General features: G+C 42.3%; 1 protein-coding gene across 1 annotated transcript in view; it reads left to right on the top strand.

Annotated features, from left to right (window-relative positions):
* The window catches only part of LOC134345208 (collagen alpha-5(IV) chain-like), a 205,084-nt gene that overhangs the window by 79,725 nt on the left and 109,757 nt on the right, over positions 1-15,602 (top strand). The window contains exons 9-18 of the mRNA XM_063045494.1: positions 656-733; positions 3,454-3,507; positions 5,489-5,524; positions 5,631-5,672; positions 6,363-6,434; positions 8,181-8,234; positions 10,822-10,881; positions 13,119-13,163; positions 13,409-13,462; positions 13,567-13,608. Of these exons, the coding sequence (XP_062901564.1) occupies positions 656-733; positions 3,454-3,507; positions 5,489-5,524; positions 5,631-5,672; positions 6,363-6,434; positions 8,181-8,234; positions 10,822-10,881; positions 13,119-13,163; positions 13,409-13,462; positions 13,567-13,608 (537 nt within the window). The remainder of the gene's footprint in view (positions 1-655; positions 734-3,453; positions 3,508-5,488; positions 5,525-5,630; positions 5,673-6,362; positions 6,435-8,180; positions 8,235-10,821; positions 10,882-13,118; positions 13,164-13,408; positions 13,463-13,566; positions 13,609-15,602) is intronic.

Raw genomic sequence — 15,602 nt, 5'->3', positions numbered from 1 at the left:
TAAATGTTCCCGCCGGTCAGAAATCAGGATTAATGTTCACACAGTCTGTGGCTGGTGGGGCAATGAATGCTTTCACACACAAATAACCATGACTCGATTTTCAGTGTAGACTGGTTGTTGGGGTAAATGAGGAAGGGTGGATGCATTCACCTGCAAATCTTGCTCTTGGAAACATTTATCACCAGCTGGTGTTTCATATTTTGTGAAGGTTATCAGAGCAAAGTAGCTTTGCATAGCTTTAGTCTGACTCTGTATGGGATCATCTATTTAATTATTCTATCTGTCTATGTATAGTACATAATTGTTACTTATTAGCATGTGACTGCATTCTTTCTATTTATTCATCTGCATATAGATTATTTAACATACCTGTATGAAAGAGGGGAAGTTCAATGCCATAATACTTTAAGTGTACAATGTGTGTACTACTGTATTCAGCCTTATTTATTTTATGTTTGATTTATGTATTTATTGTTATTTCCATATTTGCTCTGGTTGTCTTCTTTTGCACATTGCCTGTTTGTCGGTCTTTGCGTATAGCTTTTTGTTGACTCTATTGTATTCCTTTATAAGTGCCCACAAGAAAATGAATCTCAGGATAGTACATGGTGACATGTATGTACTTTGATGAAAAATTTATTTCTAATTCACTCAGGGTGAACCAGCCCGAAGGATAGAGTCATATCCAGGAGAGAAAGGGCAACGTGGACCTCCGGGTTTTCCAGGAAAGCTGGTAAGCATATTTTCCAGTGCTGTTTAGTTACATCTGGTGTGTCTATTAAATAAAATATGGTTGACCATATGGGAGATCTTTTTTAGGGGTTAAATCTGGGGCCAGCGGCATTCAAGTCACAGTTCATAAAATACAACAGATGCAACACCTCTGATTTTCTAGCAGCTTCTTTGGGCCTGAAATTGCTGAGCAATTTCAAATGAATGGCAGAGACCGATATAGTTTGGCACCGGCAGCACTGCAAGAGTTGCTAGTCGGTGTTGAACTCAATGTAGGACTGCCTTAGGGACTCCAACTCCAGACTTTTCCCTCGGGGTTTACTCCCAAAGCCATCCCCATGAGTGGGTGTGGCCGCAAGGCAGTGGAGATTTGCGATCAGAGTTTTCCATTTCTAGATGAGCTGCCAGCCACCGCTGATGATCCCCATCTGCGCAAAGTGACTGGTTTGATGACGCCAGTAACCTGCCTTTGTTCCTTCTACTGTCAGTAGAAACGGTTCCGCCGGGCTTTGTAGCTAAGCCTCACGTCAAGGCCAGGAGCTGGGCTTGGTTGTCAGAGGCTATTCGAGATGCACACCATTGGAAGCATTTAATAGGTAGTGGGAACTTGTCCCCATTACCACCCCACCAGGCTATCACAACCTTAAGGAACTTAGAATTCAAGTATTATGTACATTATAGTTTTTATTTTACCCTGCAGGGTTAAATGACTTTAACTGCTTAAGAATGTTAGTATGTCATTTTATTTATGTTTTATTTTAATATTTATTTAATTTTAATATTAGTATTTTTCATATAATTGTTTGATGATTTTTTTTAAATGTGAAGTAACTTGGCTCAGTAAATCCTCAAATTCTGTTTTGTATGTTACTCAGATGGGTCTTGTTTCTTTTATATCAAACTTTATTCATAATTAAACAATTACGTGAATAAACCATGCAATGCCTCTCATTCTTAGATTCAGAGTCAATGTTCTGTTACATTTCTTAAAGCCAATGGGACTGTTGTCACTCATGAGGCCTCCTGGGGGGGTACACTACTACAATAATTGAGGGTCTTCCTCACCCAGCCCAGCCCCTCCCTGTCCAGTATGGGAAGAACCCTAAACTCTGATCCTCCCCTACCAAGATCTTGCAGGGGTTTTGCCTCAAAGCCCCTCCCCCCAGACCCCATCTCCCTACGGAACAGCGTTGTGTTGGCCAAGGTCATCCCAATGCACAATTCAGAGCACAAGGTCAAATTACCTTATGACCAACATACCTTCTAATTTGTAATGATCAGTGTGTGCAAAAATCTTGTGCTGTGCATTTTTTTTTTGCCCAGTGACAATAACACGTGCACACTAAATTTTATAAACAGGGATATTAATTTTATTAGCTAGCAAAACAATGGCAATAAGAACTTTGATCTCCTCTGGGTTTGATCTTTTTAGCTCTCGTTCATCTGCACTCTCACAAAACATGTAGCAGGCCTGTAGTGGGTAATGAAGGATTTTCTCGCCAAAGCTTTTGTGCACCATCCATATGTGATTTGCTTGCTAAATGACACTTTAAAAAGTCAAGTTTTCAAATACCACTCCACCTCTTCCCACTTGCAAATTCTCCAGCAACTTTTGCATCACAATAATACATGCAGGTAACACCACTTTCTGCAGTGTTCATAAATATTTCTCGTAGCTGCATGTTCCTGACCTCATGAGCTTCTGGTGTTGCAATTTCTTCTGTTTCATTAAGCCATTCTGCTTTAAATGAACTAGCAGTTCCTTTGCACTTCACACCCTTTGCTTCTTTGGAATTTGGCATAGTGAATCAATGATTTCTTCAATAGAAACAGTATAAATTAGCCAATTCTAAAATCTGCAGACAAATCATTGCAAATTCTACCTTGTCAACACCGTCTGCATCAGAAAGCAGAAAAGGAAATGTTAATGTGTAATATACTTAACATGTCAACGAGTTAGAGGGTGACAGCCTTTAAATTCCTTTGTGCACTTTGTAGCAAAAGATGCGTGCATGTGCACAGCTGAGAGGGAACATTGCTCATGACACAAGCAAGGGGGACTTGCAGTTGGCAGGACCATTGCTGGGCCATTTTCAGGATGGAAGACAGTTTTAAAGCTTAAAAATGGAAATTAAATTTGATTTTGATTGGAAGTAGTATTTTATAATGTAGTACAGTGGAGACACAAGAAACTAGAGATACTGGAATGTGGAGGTGTACACAAAGAGCTGGAGGAACTCAGCAAGTCAGTCTGCGTCGAAGGACTTGGTAGCTTACATTTTGGATTGAGACCCTTCATCGGGATGCTAATAATTAGTGACATGATTTGTTCTCAAAAATGTTTCCAAAGCTCTAAGCATAACAGATTCTGCAGATGCTGGAAATCCAGAGTAACGCACACAAAATGCTGGAGGAACTTAACAGGTCAGGCAGCATCTATGGAGGGGAATAAACAGTTGGCTGAACCCCTTCATCAGGAGTCACCTTTTGTATGTTTCCAAAACCCTTGTTTTCGTGTGTCAAAATCAGTTGTAAACTGCCTAACAGAGATGATTTTCCAGTCAAGGTCACTGTATTTTGTAACCAGAGTGATATCAATAGGAAAAGACGAGACTTATAATCTTTGGTTTCACTGAAGATCGTGCAGTGGGTGTACCTAATCAAAAATCCAAATACATTTAGCAAACCAATGTACTCAGTCTGCTAATTATTTGATTGCAGGGTAATCCCGGAAGCCCTGGACTGCGAGGACCAATTGGACCTCCAGGTCCCCAGGTGAGTACCTGTCCTCTCTCCATTAAAAATCCATGAAGCCCACGAGCTGGTGATTGAGGGCGATTGCTTGCACTAGTGTAGGGAACACCGATGGTAGAGTGCCAGCGAGAAGTACTCCCACTCACAGAACAACACTGTTACAAACACAAGAGATGCTGCAGTTGCTGGAAATCTTGAGCAATATGCACGAAGTGGTGGAAGAACTCTGCAGGTCAGGCAGCATCTGTGGAAAGAGAAGCAGTCAAGGTTTTGGATTTGCCATCTTTCAAACCTACTGTGGCTGATGAAAGAATAAAATCTCCTGTTACAGTATTCAGTTTTGTGGTTGCGTTGAATTGTTCTCCGATCTTGGCAATCCATTTGCAAACGTTTCGTCACCATACGAGGAGACATCATCAGTGCACTTTTCACTTGTGGTCTGTCTTCCAGCGTTCAAAGAACAACTCAACCCAACCATCAACCACCCAAGCTACACTTTTTCCGAGTTATTTCCATCCAATTTTTATCCTGAGACCATAATTGAAGGCTAGTTATTTGAACTATTGATCAAACGAGAAAGCATACAAGTTCACACGAAGACTAGTTTCTAAGGGAAAAATGTATATTGAATTTTAAGAATTGTTGGAATAATTATAAAACTATGACAGTTTTAATTTTTTTCTAATATAAATTAAAAAAACTAGATTGCATTTATGGGATTACCAGACACAATGGTGCAGCAGAATAGAGCCATCTCTATTTCCTGAGGAGACTGAGGTCCTTTAACATCTGCCGGACGATGCTGAGGATGTTCTACGAGTCTGTGGTGGCCAGTGCTATCATGTTTGCTGTTGTGTGCTGGGGCAGCAGGCTGAGAGTAGCAGACACCAACAGAATCAACAAACTTATTCGTAAGACCAGTGATGTTGTGAGGATGGAACTAGACTCTCTCACGGTGGTGTCTGAAAAGAGGATGCTGTCTAAGTTGCATGCCATCTTGGTCAATGTCTCCCATCCACTACATAATGTACTGGATGGGCACAGGAGTACATTCAGCCAGAGACTCATTCCACCGAGATGCAACACAGAGCGTCATAGGAAGTCATTCCTGCCTGTGGCCATCAAACTTTACAACTCCTCCCTTGGAGGGTCAGACACCCTGAGCCAATAGGCTGGTCCTGGACCTATTTCATAATTTACTGGCATGATTTACATATGACTATTTAACTATTTATGGTTCTATTACTATTTATTATTTATGGTGCAACTGTAATGAAAACCAATTTCCCCCGGGATCCATAAAGTATGACTATGACTATGACTAGAATAGTGTGGTGATGTAAAAATCTATGCCACTCTTTCACAGTTCCAGGGGACCTAGGTTCGATTCTGACTGTGGTTCTTTCCTAACTGAGTCTGTGCATTCTTTCTGTGACTGCATTTATTTCTGTCACGTGATCTGGTTCCCTACCACACCTAAGAGGGTGCTGATAGATTAACTGGCTTCTGTAAGCTCCACCCCCACTAGTGATAGCAAAAGAATTGGAGAGGTAGGTGGGGGAAGTGGTGGAGCAGTTGATGGGTAGCTGGGAGGTAATTGGGGGAATGGAAGTGATGAGGATGAAGCTAGGAATGGACTCAAAGGCCTGTTTCATGCGAAGTGTAAGAAATAAGTGTCAATGTCAACATTCTTTTCTGGGGAGAAGCCAAGCTCAAGGTAATAAGACCATAAGACATAGGAGCAGAATCGGGCCATTCACAGATCTTTTCTAGATTGAATAAGGCCAAAATCCTGACACCAGTGAAAGATTTCTAAGTTAATCTATTTTTGCAGAAGTGTTCATTCAACAAACCATTCTAAAAGTGTTGAAATGTGTCATGCATTTAATGTAATTTCAGCCCTAGTGCATTTGATGGACAAAGCATGAGTGGCCGTATGGCTTAAACCTTTCTGTTTCCTATTGTTCTGACACTCTATGTTGACCACTCTGTTTTCCTTTAGGGTCTGATAGGACCACCAGGCCAGCCTGGTCCAAAGGTAAGAGTTTTTGAACTAGTTCTGCTTCTTTCACTGCTGATTAAAAAGATTATCTGAAAAGCTCTGATTAAATGGAAATCTTCTTCAACTCTTCTTTATTATGCAGGGCAACATGGGATTGTTCTTCTTGGGTCCCAGAGGGGACAAGGTAATGCTCAGCCTGTGATTGGTAGTTGCTCTGATAGCAAGTACAAATAGTAGAAATCGAGCTACTTATGAGAGTACAAGAGATTCTGCAGATGCTGGAAATCCAAAACAACACTTGCAAAATGCCGGAGGAACTCAGCAGGGCAGGTAGCATCATCTCTGGAAGTGAATAAACAGTTGACATTTCAGGCTGCGACCCTTCACCAGGACTGGAAAATAAGGAGGAAGAAGCCAGAACAAGAAGGTGGGGGGTGGGGGGTGGGGGGGTGGTGGAGGGGAAGGTGTACAAGCTACAAGGCGTTAGCTGAAGCCAGGTGTTTGGGGGGAGGAATGAAGTAAGAAGCTGGGATGTGATAGATGGAAAAGGAAAAGGGCTGGAGAAGAAGGAATCTGGTAGGGGAGGAGAGTGGACCATGGAGAAATAGAAGGAGGAGGGGCACTAAGGGGGGTGATAGGTAGGCGAAGGGAAGATAAGCTGGAGAAACCGATGTTCACAAGTTGGAGAAACTGATATTCACTTACCTACTTATGAGAACTCCAGCATTGGTTGATACTGTATTTATATTGTAGTATGTTTTTGGACAACGCTTGGCTGATCCTACATTAACTGTTAAGTATTGGATGCTCTTCCTGTTAAGAATTCCTCAGTTTTTGACCATACCTGATAAGTCAATGTCCATATTGGAAACAGGGTGTGAAAGGTCTTCCTGGTCCTGTTATTCGGCAAGAGAGCGGTCCAAAGGTTACTGAGAAAGCACAGAAGGTAGGCTAAACTTATAATTACACTAATTAAAACTTGTCATACCTGGATGACTTGGCTTCTATCCAAGTTGCTAAAATCTTTGTTCTTTCTTCTACCCTGAACATTCACTCTGTGGGTCTACAGTTTGAGGGTGTGATCTAGACCGACTGCTCCGTTAGCCCTATATTCAATGGAGTTTAGAAAAAATATTGATGATCTCACTGTGAAATTCTAAGAGAGGGTGACAGGATGAATAAGGAGAAGATGTTTATCCTCACAGGAGAATCAAGACCTGGAGGCACATTTTAATAGTAAGGAATCACCCTGTTCATTTGGAAGTGAAAATTCATCTCTTGATGTTGGGAATTCTCTACCCTAAGCAACACTGGAGACTGACTCATTGCATATACCTAGAGCTAAATTAAACAGACTATTAAGAGAAAGAATTATAGGAAATAAGGTTAGAGCGAAGAACAATGCAAGGTGACCTGATAGGTTTATATTATAAGAGGCAGTGATAGCATGGACAGCCAGTGCCTTTTACCCAGAGCAGAAATGGCTGATACAAGAGGCCTAATTTTCAGGTGTTTGGAGGTAAGTATAGGGGAGAGGTATATTTTTACAGAGGGTTGTGGGTGCTTGGAACGTGCTGCCAGGGGTGGTGGTAGGGGCAGATACATTAGGGATGTAGAAACATAGAAAATAGGTGCAGGAGTAGGCCATTCGGCCCTTCAAGCCTGCACCACCATTCAGTATGATCATAGCTGATCATCCAACTCAGAACCCTGTACCAGCCTTCCCCCCCATACCCCCGATCCCTTTAGCCACAAGGGCCATATCTAACTCCCTCTTAAATATAGCCAATGAACTGGCCTCAACTGTTTCCTGTGGCAGAGAATTCCACAGATTCACCACTCTCTGTGTGAAGAAGTTTTTCCTAATCTCGGTCCTAAAAGGCTTCCCCTTTATCCTCAAACTGTGACCCCTCGTTCTGGACTTCCCCAACATCGGGAACAATCTTCCTGCATCTAGCCTGTCCAATCCCTTTAGGATTTTATATGTTTCAATGAGATCCCCCCTCAATCTTCTAAATTCCATCGAGTATAAGCCTAGTCGATCCAGTCTTTCATCATATGAAAGTCCTGCCATCCCAGGAATCAATCTGGTGAACCTTCTTTGTACTCCCTGGACATTCAGGGACATTTAAGAGACTCTTAGATAGGCACGTGAATGAAAAAAAATGGAGGGTTATGTGGAAGGATGGATTGATTTTAGAGTAAGTTGAAAGGTCAGCACAACACCATGGGCCGTGGGGTCTGTACTGGGCTATACTGCCCTACTTACTACGAACTAAAGCTGAGGACAAGGTCAGAGTAACCATAATGTTACTGAGTGTCAAACTTGACATGAGAGACCCGATTCCCCAGTCCTGTTCCTGTTTCATAGACATACTGGAGAGGGTAAAATGAAGCCATTAAATTTACAGTCCTGTTGTGGTTTACATCAGTATCAGAAGACGATAATACAGATCTTCTAAAACTGTATTAAGTCAATTCATTAGCTTTCCTTCTACATTTTTTTCCTATTTGATGTACATTTTGCATGCCTGTTACAAATTTCTTGTTTGTTAATTTTAGCTCCTTGTTCATTGGCAGCAAGTTGAACTGTGCCTGAAGCTGATTTAATGGGGAGAATGAAAAGCCTGCCCTTGTGTGCAGAATTAAATTGCTATTAACATATTTATGGCGAATTCTCTTTCTTCAACAGGGCAGCCCAGGACCCCCTGGAGACCCGGGGTTCCCTGGCCTCCCAGGTTTACCTGTGAGTAGAGTCCATGATTATTTTATAGTGCCAACCGGCAGTTTGCTTTCCATGATCTCACATCACAACTGGCCAACTGAACAGCAAACTAACTTGACTCCAACGAGCCAGTCCTCATTGTACGACTTTGAAAACAGAGCAATCAAATTGGAGCATTATACCAGATAAAATGTATTTTATTTAGCTAGAGTTTTTTTCCAGCCAGTGCATTTTAGGGAACTAACAGATTGGGGTGCTCATCTTCCCCCCAGAAATAATGAAACCAAGAACAGCAATTCCATCTACTGCAAATTATCAGAGTTTTACTGTAACTTTTGAAGTCTTGTGTCCATTGAGCAATGCTTCTGTGACAACATTGAAATCTAAAGAGTGTGACAAAGGAATTAGTAGGAATGCTAATTACATTGCTCCTAGTCTGTAGTTTTACTCTGTTTTAAAAAAATATTTTCCTTCTGATTCAGAATCTGTGCATCAGAGAAATGGCCTTAGGTTGTGATACATATGTGTGCAGCAAGAACGACAACGGAGTTGTAGAATTAAATGCTTTTACTGATTCATGGTACACGCTGGGCAACTTACAGTGCAGGAGCAACAATGCAGGTTCGCCATGACCTAGATATGCACACTTGAAAACCCACGCACCAAAAGAGGGGCCTAAGTGCATGTAGGATACAGGCAGGATCTCTGCGCTATTAGTTAGCCACATGCCCACTTGCCACGTTCTCAGAATTGATCCAAAATGGTTCAGGTGACAATCCAATGGCAGCATCAGAGACATGAGAGCAATATATGAAGCTCCATGGTTTTGGACTGAAGCCACATCTAAATGTTAGTCTGACAATCACGACTGGCAAAGGTTCGCTGTCCTTTCTAATCTCACAAGATAGTAAAGAAATTACAGCAGAACAAAAGTGTCATGGTGTGCACTGACAGGCATCTGAACCCAGGTGCCGAGGAACAACAGACTCCCATGTAGAGATGGAAACAAGAGTTTGTTCATAGAAATACCAACAAAAACATTGGTGGCTTGACCGAGCGACATTGTGAAATGAATTATTCTCAAAACACAAGGACCCCGCAATCAGTGCTAATCGGGAGTCCCCTTTAAATAATCACAATATGCAGAAAACCCATGCCAGTGAAAATCAACTTGACAAGATTATACAGAAAGCATGACGGCTTAACAACTCCAAGTAAAACTACATTTAGCCAAAACAGAAGCGCTGTCCCGCTGGGCACATGATGCAAAAGCATGGATTCAAACTGTTTGGGGCTCCAATCCTGAATGTTGCAGATTCCTTGGAACCAAAAGAATAAAATAGGGACCCACAGTCTAATGACCTTCAGGAGTGACTTCACTGGAGTATGCAGAGACATTGAATGATTGTTTACTTCAGTATGGATACAGGCATTTTTATGCCCATATTTGCAATTCCCAGACCAGGGTGGAGTCATTCACAGAAACCTCTCCCTCCTTCCACTATCCTCAGACAACCCCTCCTGAGGAAAAGTAAATGTCATAATTCAGGATGTAATGTGTAAGGCCTACAAGAAACAGCAAAAGTGGCAAGACAAGTGTAGTGTACTCACCTATGTGCTATTAGAAGATACACATAGGTTCATGAGAAATTCCAAGTTCATTTTCATAAGGCACATGAGGTGCTGTGGGGTTTTGTTCAATGATGGATGGCACTCCACGGTACTGATGCAGCAGACCATGTTCAGAAATTAAAAGCTCCGTGAACAAACAAAAAGCCATTAATCTGAAAAATGGACATATAATATTCAGAATGTGAGAATTAAAATGATTAAAGCTACTTATGATGCCTCACTCCAATAGGAAGCAAAGAATCCAGAAATTGCGATCTCCAGCATTATCATTGTAATCCTAACACCGGCAGTCTCTTGCATCTCCAATGTGATGGTCTTCTATGGAAGGAATCAGCTTGTTTTCTGTAAGAAAAGTAGTCCACAGAAGTTGCTGGATGAGATCAGAAAGATCATTTGCCAGGCACCAGCAACTAAAATGCTGTGACTTTAATACAACTATACTCCCCCAGAGTGAGATAGTTAAAGAGTCTGGCAATGATATGATGGCAAATCAGTTATTAAAAGAGAAGTGACTTCACTTCTTGCATAGCATTGCCAAATCTATTATTTTGTTACCTATTTGGTCTGCAGACTACACTTCGGTTTAACTATTTGCATCCTGATGCTCAAAGGTGTGGGACTTGGAGATTTTACCCAAACAGCATAAAAGGTGAGACCGTCTACAGAAAATATCAAATACAGTACAGCTATTTTGGAACCAACCTTTGTGATGTGAGAGTTACAATTATAGCAGTAATAAGCCTAATATCTCATTATTTAATTCCATTTTGTTTCATAAAGGCGACATTAATGATGACAGTTTATATCCAGTTCAGTTCAGGATTGATTTGACATTTTCTTGAACTTAAATCTTGCAAGAATAAGCAATAAAAATATCATTATTTCTCCGAGTTTGATTGTGGGTGTTAAAAAACATTAAACGGTTTTTTGACTCCCTATGAATGACAAATAATAGTTTTCCTTATATATGTTGTAGGGCGACATCATACCGGGATGGAAGGGCGATAAAGGAGATCTAGGAGACCCAGGAATTCCGGTAGGACATGATTTCCAGATCTAATTTTTTCTTCATGAAGATCAGATTCAGATTTATTTATCACATGTACATGGAAACACCCAGTGAAATGATTTCTGTATCTATTGCCAAACACCTTGCTGCTGCGCCATATTTAATAACCAGCGAATTGTTTAATCCTCCTACTATCAATTCTTCTACTTTTCAATCGTCACTAGTGGTCAGTCTTTCCCCATGGATTATTCTTTCGCAAGTACCTATCTGACTCTCTTTTGAAGGCGATGAACTCTCATTGTGTGGTTATTCATATTTGTTTATTTCCTCAAGGCATAGATGGAAGCAATTTGACCCATCAATTTTAAGGTGACTCTTGCAATCCAATTTCCTGATAAAGTCAGTGTATCCTGTTCTGTCTCATATGGCCAATAAATCATGCATTCCCCCCCGCCCCCCATCCATTCTCCTACCAGCTACTGCACTGGGGGTAATTTAAAGCAACCAATGAATCTACCAACCTGTTTTATTATTGATACAGTGCAGAGTCGGCCCTTTGAACCACAAACCCGATTAGACCTAACCTAATCACGGGACAATTTACCAGTCAGGGACGATTAACCTAACTGGTACACTTCTGGACTGCGGGAGGAAAACCAGAGCAGCCGGGGTAAACACGCGTGTTCCGTGGGGAGAGACTCCTTACAGAATGGTGCCAGAATTGAACTGCAAACTCCGGAACGCCCCGAGCTGCAGGAGCACTGCACTAACCGCTACACTACTGTGGCGCCCATACGTGACGTAGATGTGGGTAGAAACCAGAGCACCTGAAGGAAAAGGGAGGACATGCAGATTCCACACAGACATCGCTGAATGGCAGAGGGGACTCACTGGAATTGTGTGGCAGCTGCACTGCCTGCTGGGGAACGTTGTCCATTGACTATCGATTTACAGAACTGCCAAGTCCTGGGCTCCCAGCAGGATATAAAAGTCCCAAACTTTCATTTCAAATATAAACTTTATTTATAATGAATAATATATACAACTACCAAAGAAAAGCACAGCTGTGCATTCACAGTGTCATTAGTTCTACACGTTGGCAATATTAACATATTTCCTATACATGGCACCGTTGCCTTGCCTTATGCCTGACACTGGCCCCCTAGGCCTGAGTCGACGTATTAGTAGCACCATTGCCATTCATGTGATACAACCGTGGTTGTCTGAACCTTAACCCCAATGTCCTGTAGCCAGAGGGTCCAGGCCGGCTGCCCTCCCTTCACAAACCTTTGCACTGGCTTCACTCCATCCTTCAGCATGTGTTCCTACAGCCCGGACCGCGACAGTCAGCAGCATTCCCTCACAGAGATCTTGTTGTGCTGAAGACCAACCGGTTTCTTTCACCGGTTATTCAGCAGTACTTAATGTGCCTGAGAACAGACTCACAGATAAATAGTCCAGGTGTTCCACAGCCATCCAGGTCAACCATGACAAGGCACCATGCATCCACCTCCAGACCTCCTTTGTAAACGCTCAGTCCGGAGCTCCCTAGCCGGCCTCGGCAGATAATTTCCCGCCGACTTTGGAGTTCGCCAGATAATGTGTCAATTCCCAGATAACACATCGTACTCAGGCTCCTGCAGGATCGGATTGCCAGCATGCCTGACGTCAGTGCTCACAATCCCCATCCCGGTCCTGCCTGGTTCGGGTTAGTGACTCTTTCTCGCGAGGCCTTGCCTCGGGATAGGTGGGAGTGGTGCAGAAGACCCACCACAAAACACACCAGCTGGTTTGACACAGGGCAAAGCTGAGGGCAGATCTTTATGTTCTATAAAACTGATTAACACTTGTTAAAAGTTTCGAAGTAACTCCACCAACTAGCTCTCAACTTAAGTAATACGATTTATTCCTCGTTTGACATATGCTGTTAGCTGTGTGATGTGGTGATTCTATTTGTACTCTCATCCTGTTATTCTGAAAGTTGATCTGAATGTTGTACGTTGCTTCAATTACAAGCGGAGCAGCTTCCATTTTGAACTGAGTTCAAAACACAGCCCAACTGAATGATTTTGCTTCTTCTGATTTCTGTGACCCAAAGCTTACCCCTTATTGCATACTGTAGTAATTATTTTTAATCCATTATCAATGAAATCAGTCAGTCTAACTTGCAATCTACAAATGTTTGTGCTTTTTATATATAATTTTGTCTTGTAACTTATAAAACTGTAGGTGGACACAATTCATTTTTAATTTACTATTTCTAGGGAAGGCCAGGTAACGATGGAACAACTGGACCACCAGGTTTTCAGGTTGGTCTGTCTTTGATTCATAATAAAACTACAACATTCATCACTTAAAATTTTTTTTGCAGGTAGATTTAACTTCGGTGGCTTTTAATGTCTGTAACTTCTCAGCAGCTTTTGAATTCAGTGCCACTCAGTTCAACCACTCTAACACAGAGGTTTTTATAAAATTGCAGGGTGATACTGACCGTTACCTGACTGAGAACAAATGACCGACTTTTGAACTCTGACATATTTTTCTCTGTTCTCAGGGAATGACAGGAGAGCCAGGTTTCAGGGGGTTTCCAGGAAGATCTGGAAGGCCTGTAAGTTCTGTACTTTGTAACTAATTAACAGTTAATTAATTTTCATATTAATCATTGTATATTAAAAATTAATAATCGTAAACATATTAATATTTTCCCTCTAGGGACAGAACGGAAAAATTGGTCTCCCAGGGCCCCCTGGTCCAGTAAGTACCAGGCTTCAATTTAAAATATTTCAGTGTATGATAGTTCTCTAAACTTCAATTTCAGGAATGGAGTTTGCATCACTTCCTCCCAGAAGGATTAAGAAGGATGGGGTGGGATGATGTGAGGGAATCACATTGAAGCCTGCTGGATTCTGAAAGGCCTGGATAGAGCAAGTGGTGCGTGGTGGACGGATGCTTTCATTAGTAGGAGATTTTATGATCCAGGGCACAGCCTCGGAATAAAGAGATACCCCTCTAAAACTGAGATAAGGAGGAATTTCTTCAGCCAGAGAGTAATAAATCCGTTGGAATTCGTTTCTGCAGAGGACTGGAGATCAAGTCACTGGGTGTACTTAAGGTGGAGATTGATACATTCAGGAGGGCGTTAAGGATTATCACCGTAAACGGTAAAGGAGTGAGCGGTGGTGAGGCGAGTTCAGGAATTGAGGCAAGGTACTTGTGTTGCAGCATCATTTTCAAGTGCAGTTCCGATGCCCATCCAGCTGGCCCAGGATTGAGTCTAGATTGTTCTGGGCACCGAAAGGAGAAGTCGGGCCCCAGCTAGAGAAGCTCCAATGCTCGCTCAACTGGCCTGGGAGCGAGTTTGGATTGCTCTGGGCGCCAAGCTGATCTGAAGAGCTTGAGAGCGGCTTCAGGCTGGGCGACAAAATCTGGGCCTAGAGCAAGTTGCTTGGTGGCATGGTCTAGGCCCCGAGCGTGCCACTGGGCATTCGAAACCTGGGCCCAGAACAAGTCATTGAGCAGTGTAGCGTAGGCTTGGAGCCTTTCGTAGCAGCAGTGTCCGGGTCCCTGTGCAAAGTACTATACGCTGTTTAGACAATTTAAGCACCAGCCCAGATTGGAGGCGAGAGCTGATTTCGTTCGCTCTCTACAATCTTCACTCCTCTCTCCAGGGCATGGGGCCTTTCGCTGTTCCATCCTTGGGTCAATTTAAATGCCAGCCCAGACAGAATGAATAGACAGGATGTTGGTCAGGATGAAAGCCAATTATGCTCATTCTCCGCGATGGTCATCTCCGTGGTGCTGAGGCTATGAAGACTGCCCCAGCAGCTTGCTCCATGCCCGCTAATATGATGAACTGATAAGCGAGGCTTTGGGCCTACTCTGGGTTGCTCCAGGGTTCTGCTCTCAGGGCTCATTTTTGGTTCAGAATGCTGTTTTCTTCATTGCTTGCATGATTTGTATTTTTTCTTTCTCTTGCACAGTGAGTGTTGGTCTTTTATTTTTATTTTTATTCTTCTTTTTCTTTAATTAGGATCTTTTGGGTTTTTTGTTTTGTGGCTACCTGTCAGCAAACAAATCTCAAAGTTGTGTAATTTTATACATTCTTTGTCAATAAAGGAATTCTCAATCTTGGATCTAGAGAAGGCAGGACAACGGGGTTAGAAAAAATCAGCCATGATTGAATGGCAGACCAGACTCGATGGGCTGAGTGGCCCAATTCTGCTCTTATATCTGGTACCAGAAAACAGGTTCTGACAACTGCCGTGGAACAATAAACGGAATGCCAAAAATGTGTGCTGACCAATTACCTTGTTGGGCTTCATTGAAGGAAAAGTGTTTTATTTAAATCACAAGGGACATAGCACAGCTTTTAGACAAAAACAACAATGTAGTTCCACAACATCTCCTGCCAGGTTCTTCACAGATGTATCATCCTGTGACATTAGTATATGACTTGCATTAAACCCCTCTGCTGCTCTCTGGTATCTTCAATAAAAGGATAGTTGATTCAGTGCTAGCACAATCCCAGTGGGTTGAATGGCCTCTGCTGGTGACGAATGGTTTAATTGGTCAAGATGGTTTGAGACCAGGTGTTCTGTTTAAGGTTTAGCAAAAAAGCAGAAAATGGGGTTACAATACTGTGCAAAAGTCTTAGGCACGTACATATAGCTAGGGTGTCTAAGACTTTTGCACAGTACTGTATTTGTCAACGTGGAGCGGGAAGAGAGTTTGTAAATCCGGCAGGAACA

Source organism: Mobula hypostoma, chromosome 4, assembly GCF_963921235.1.
Source record: "Mobula hypostoma chromosome 4, sMobHyp1.1, whole genome shotgun sequence".
In the NCBI taxonomy this organism is placed as follows: Eukaryota; Metazoa; Chordata; class Chondrichthyes; order Myliobatiformes; family Myliobatidae; genus Mobula; species Mobula hypostoma.
The sequence above is the reverse complement of the archived record's forward strand: the minus strand, read 5'-3'. Positions and strand labels throughout refer to the sequence as shown.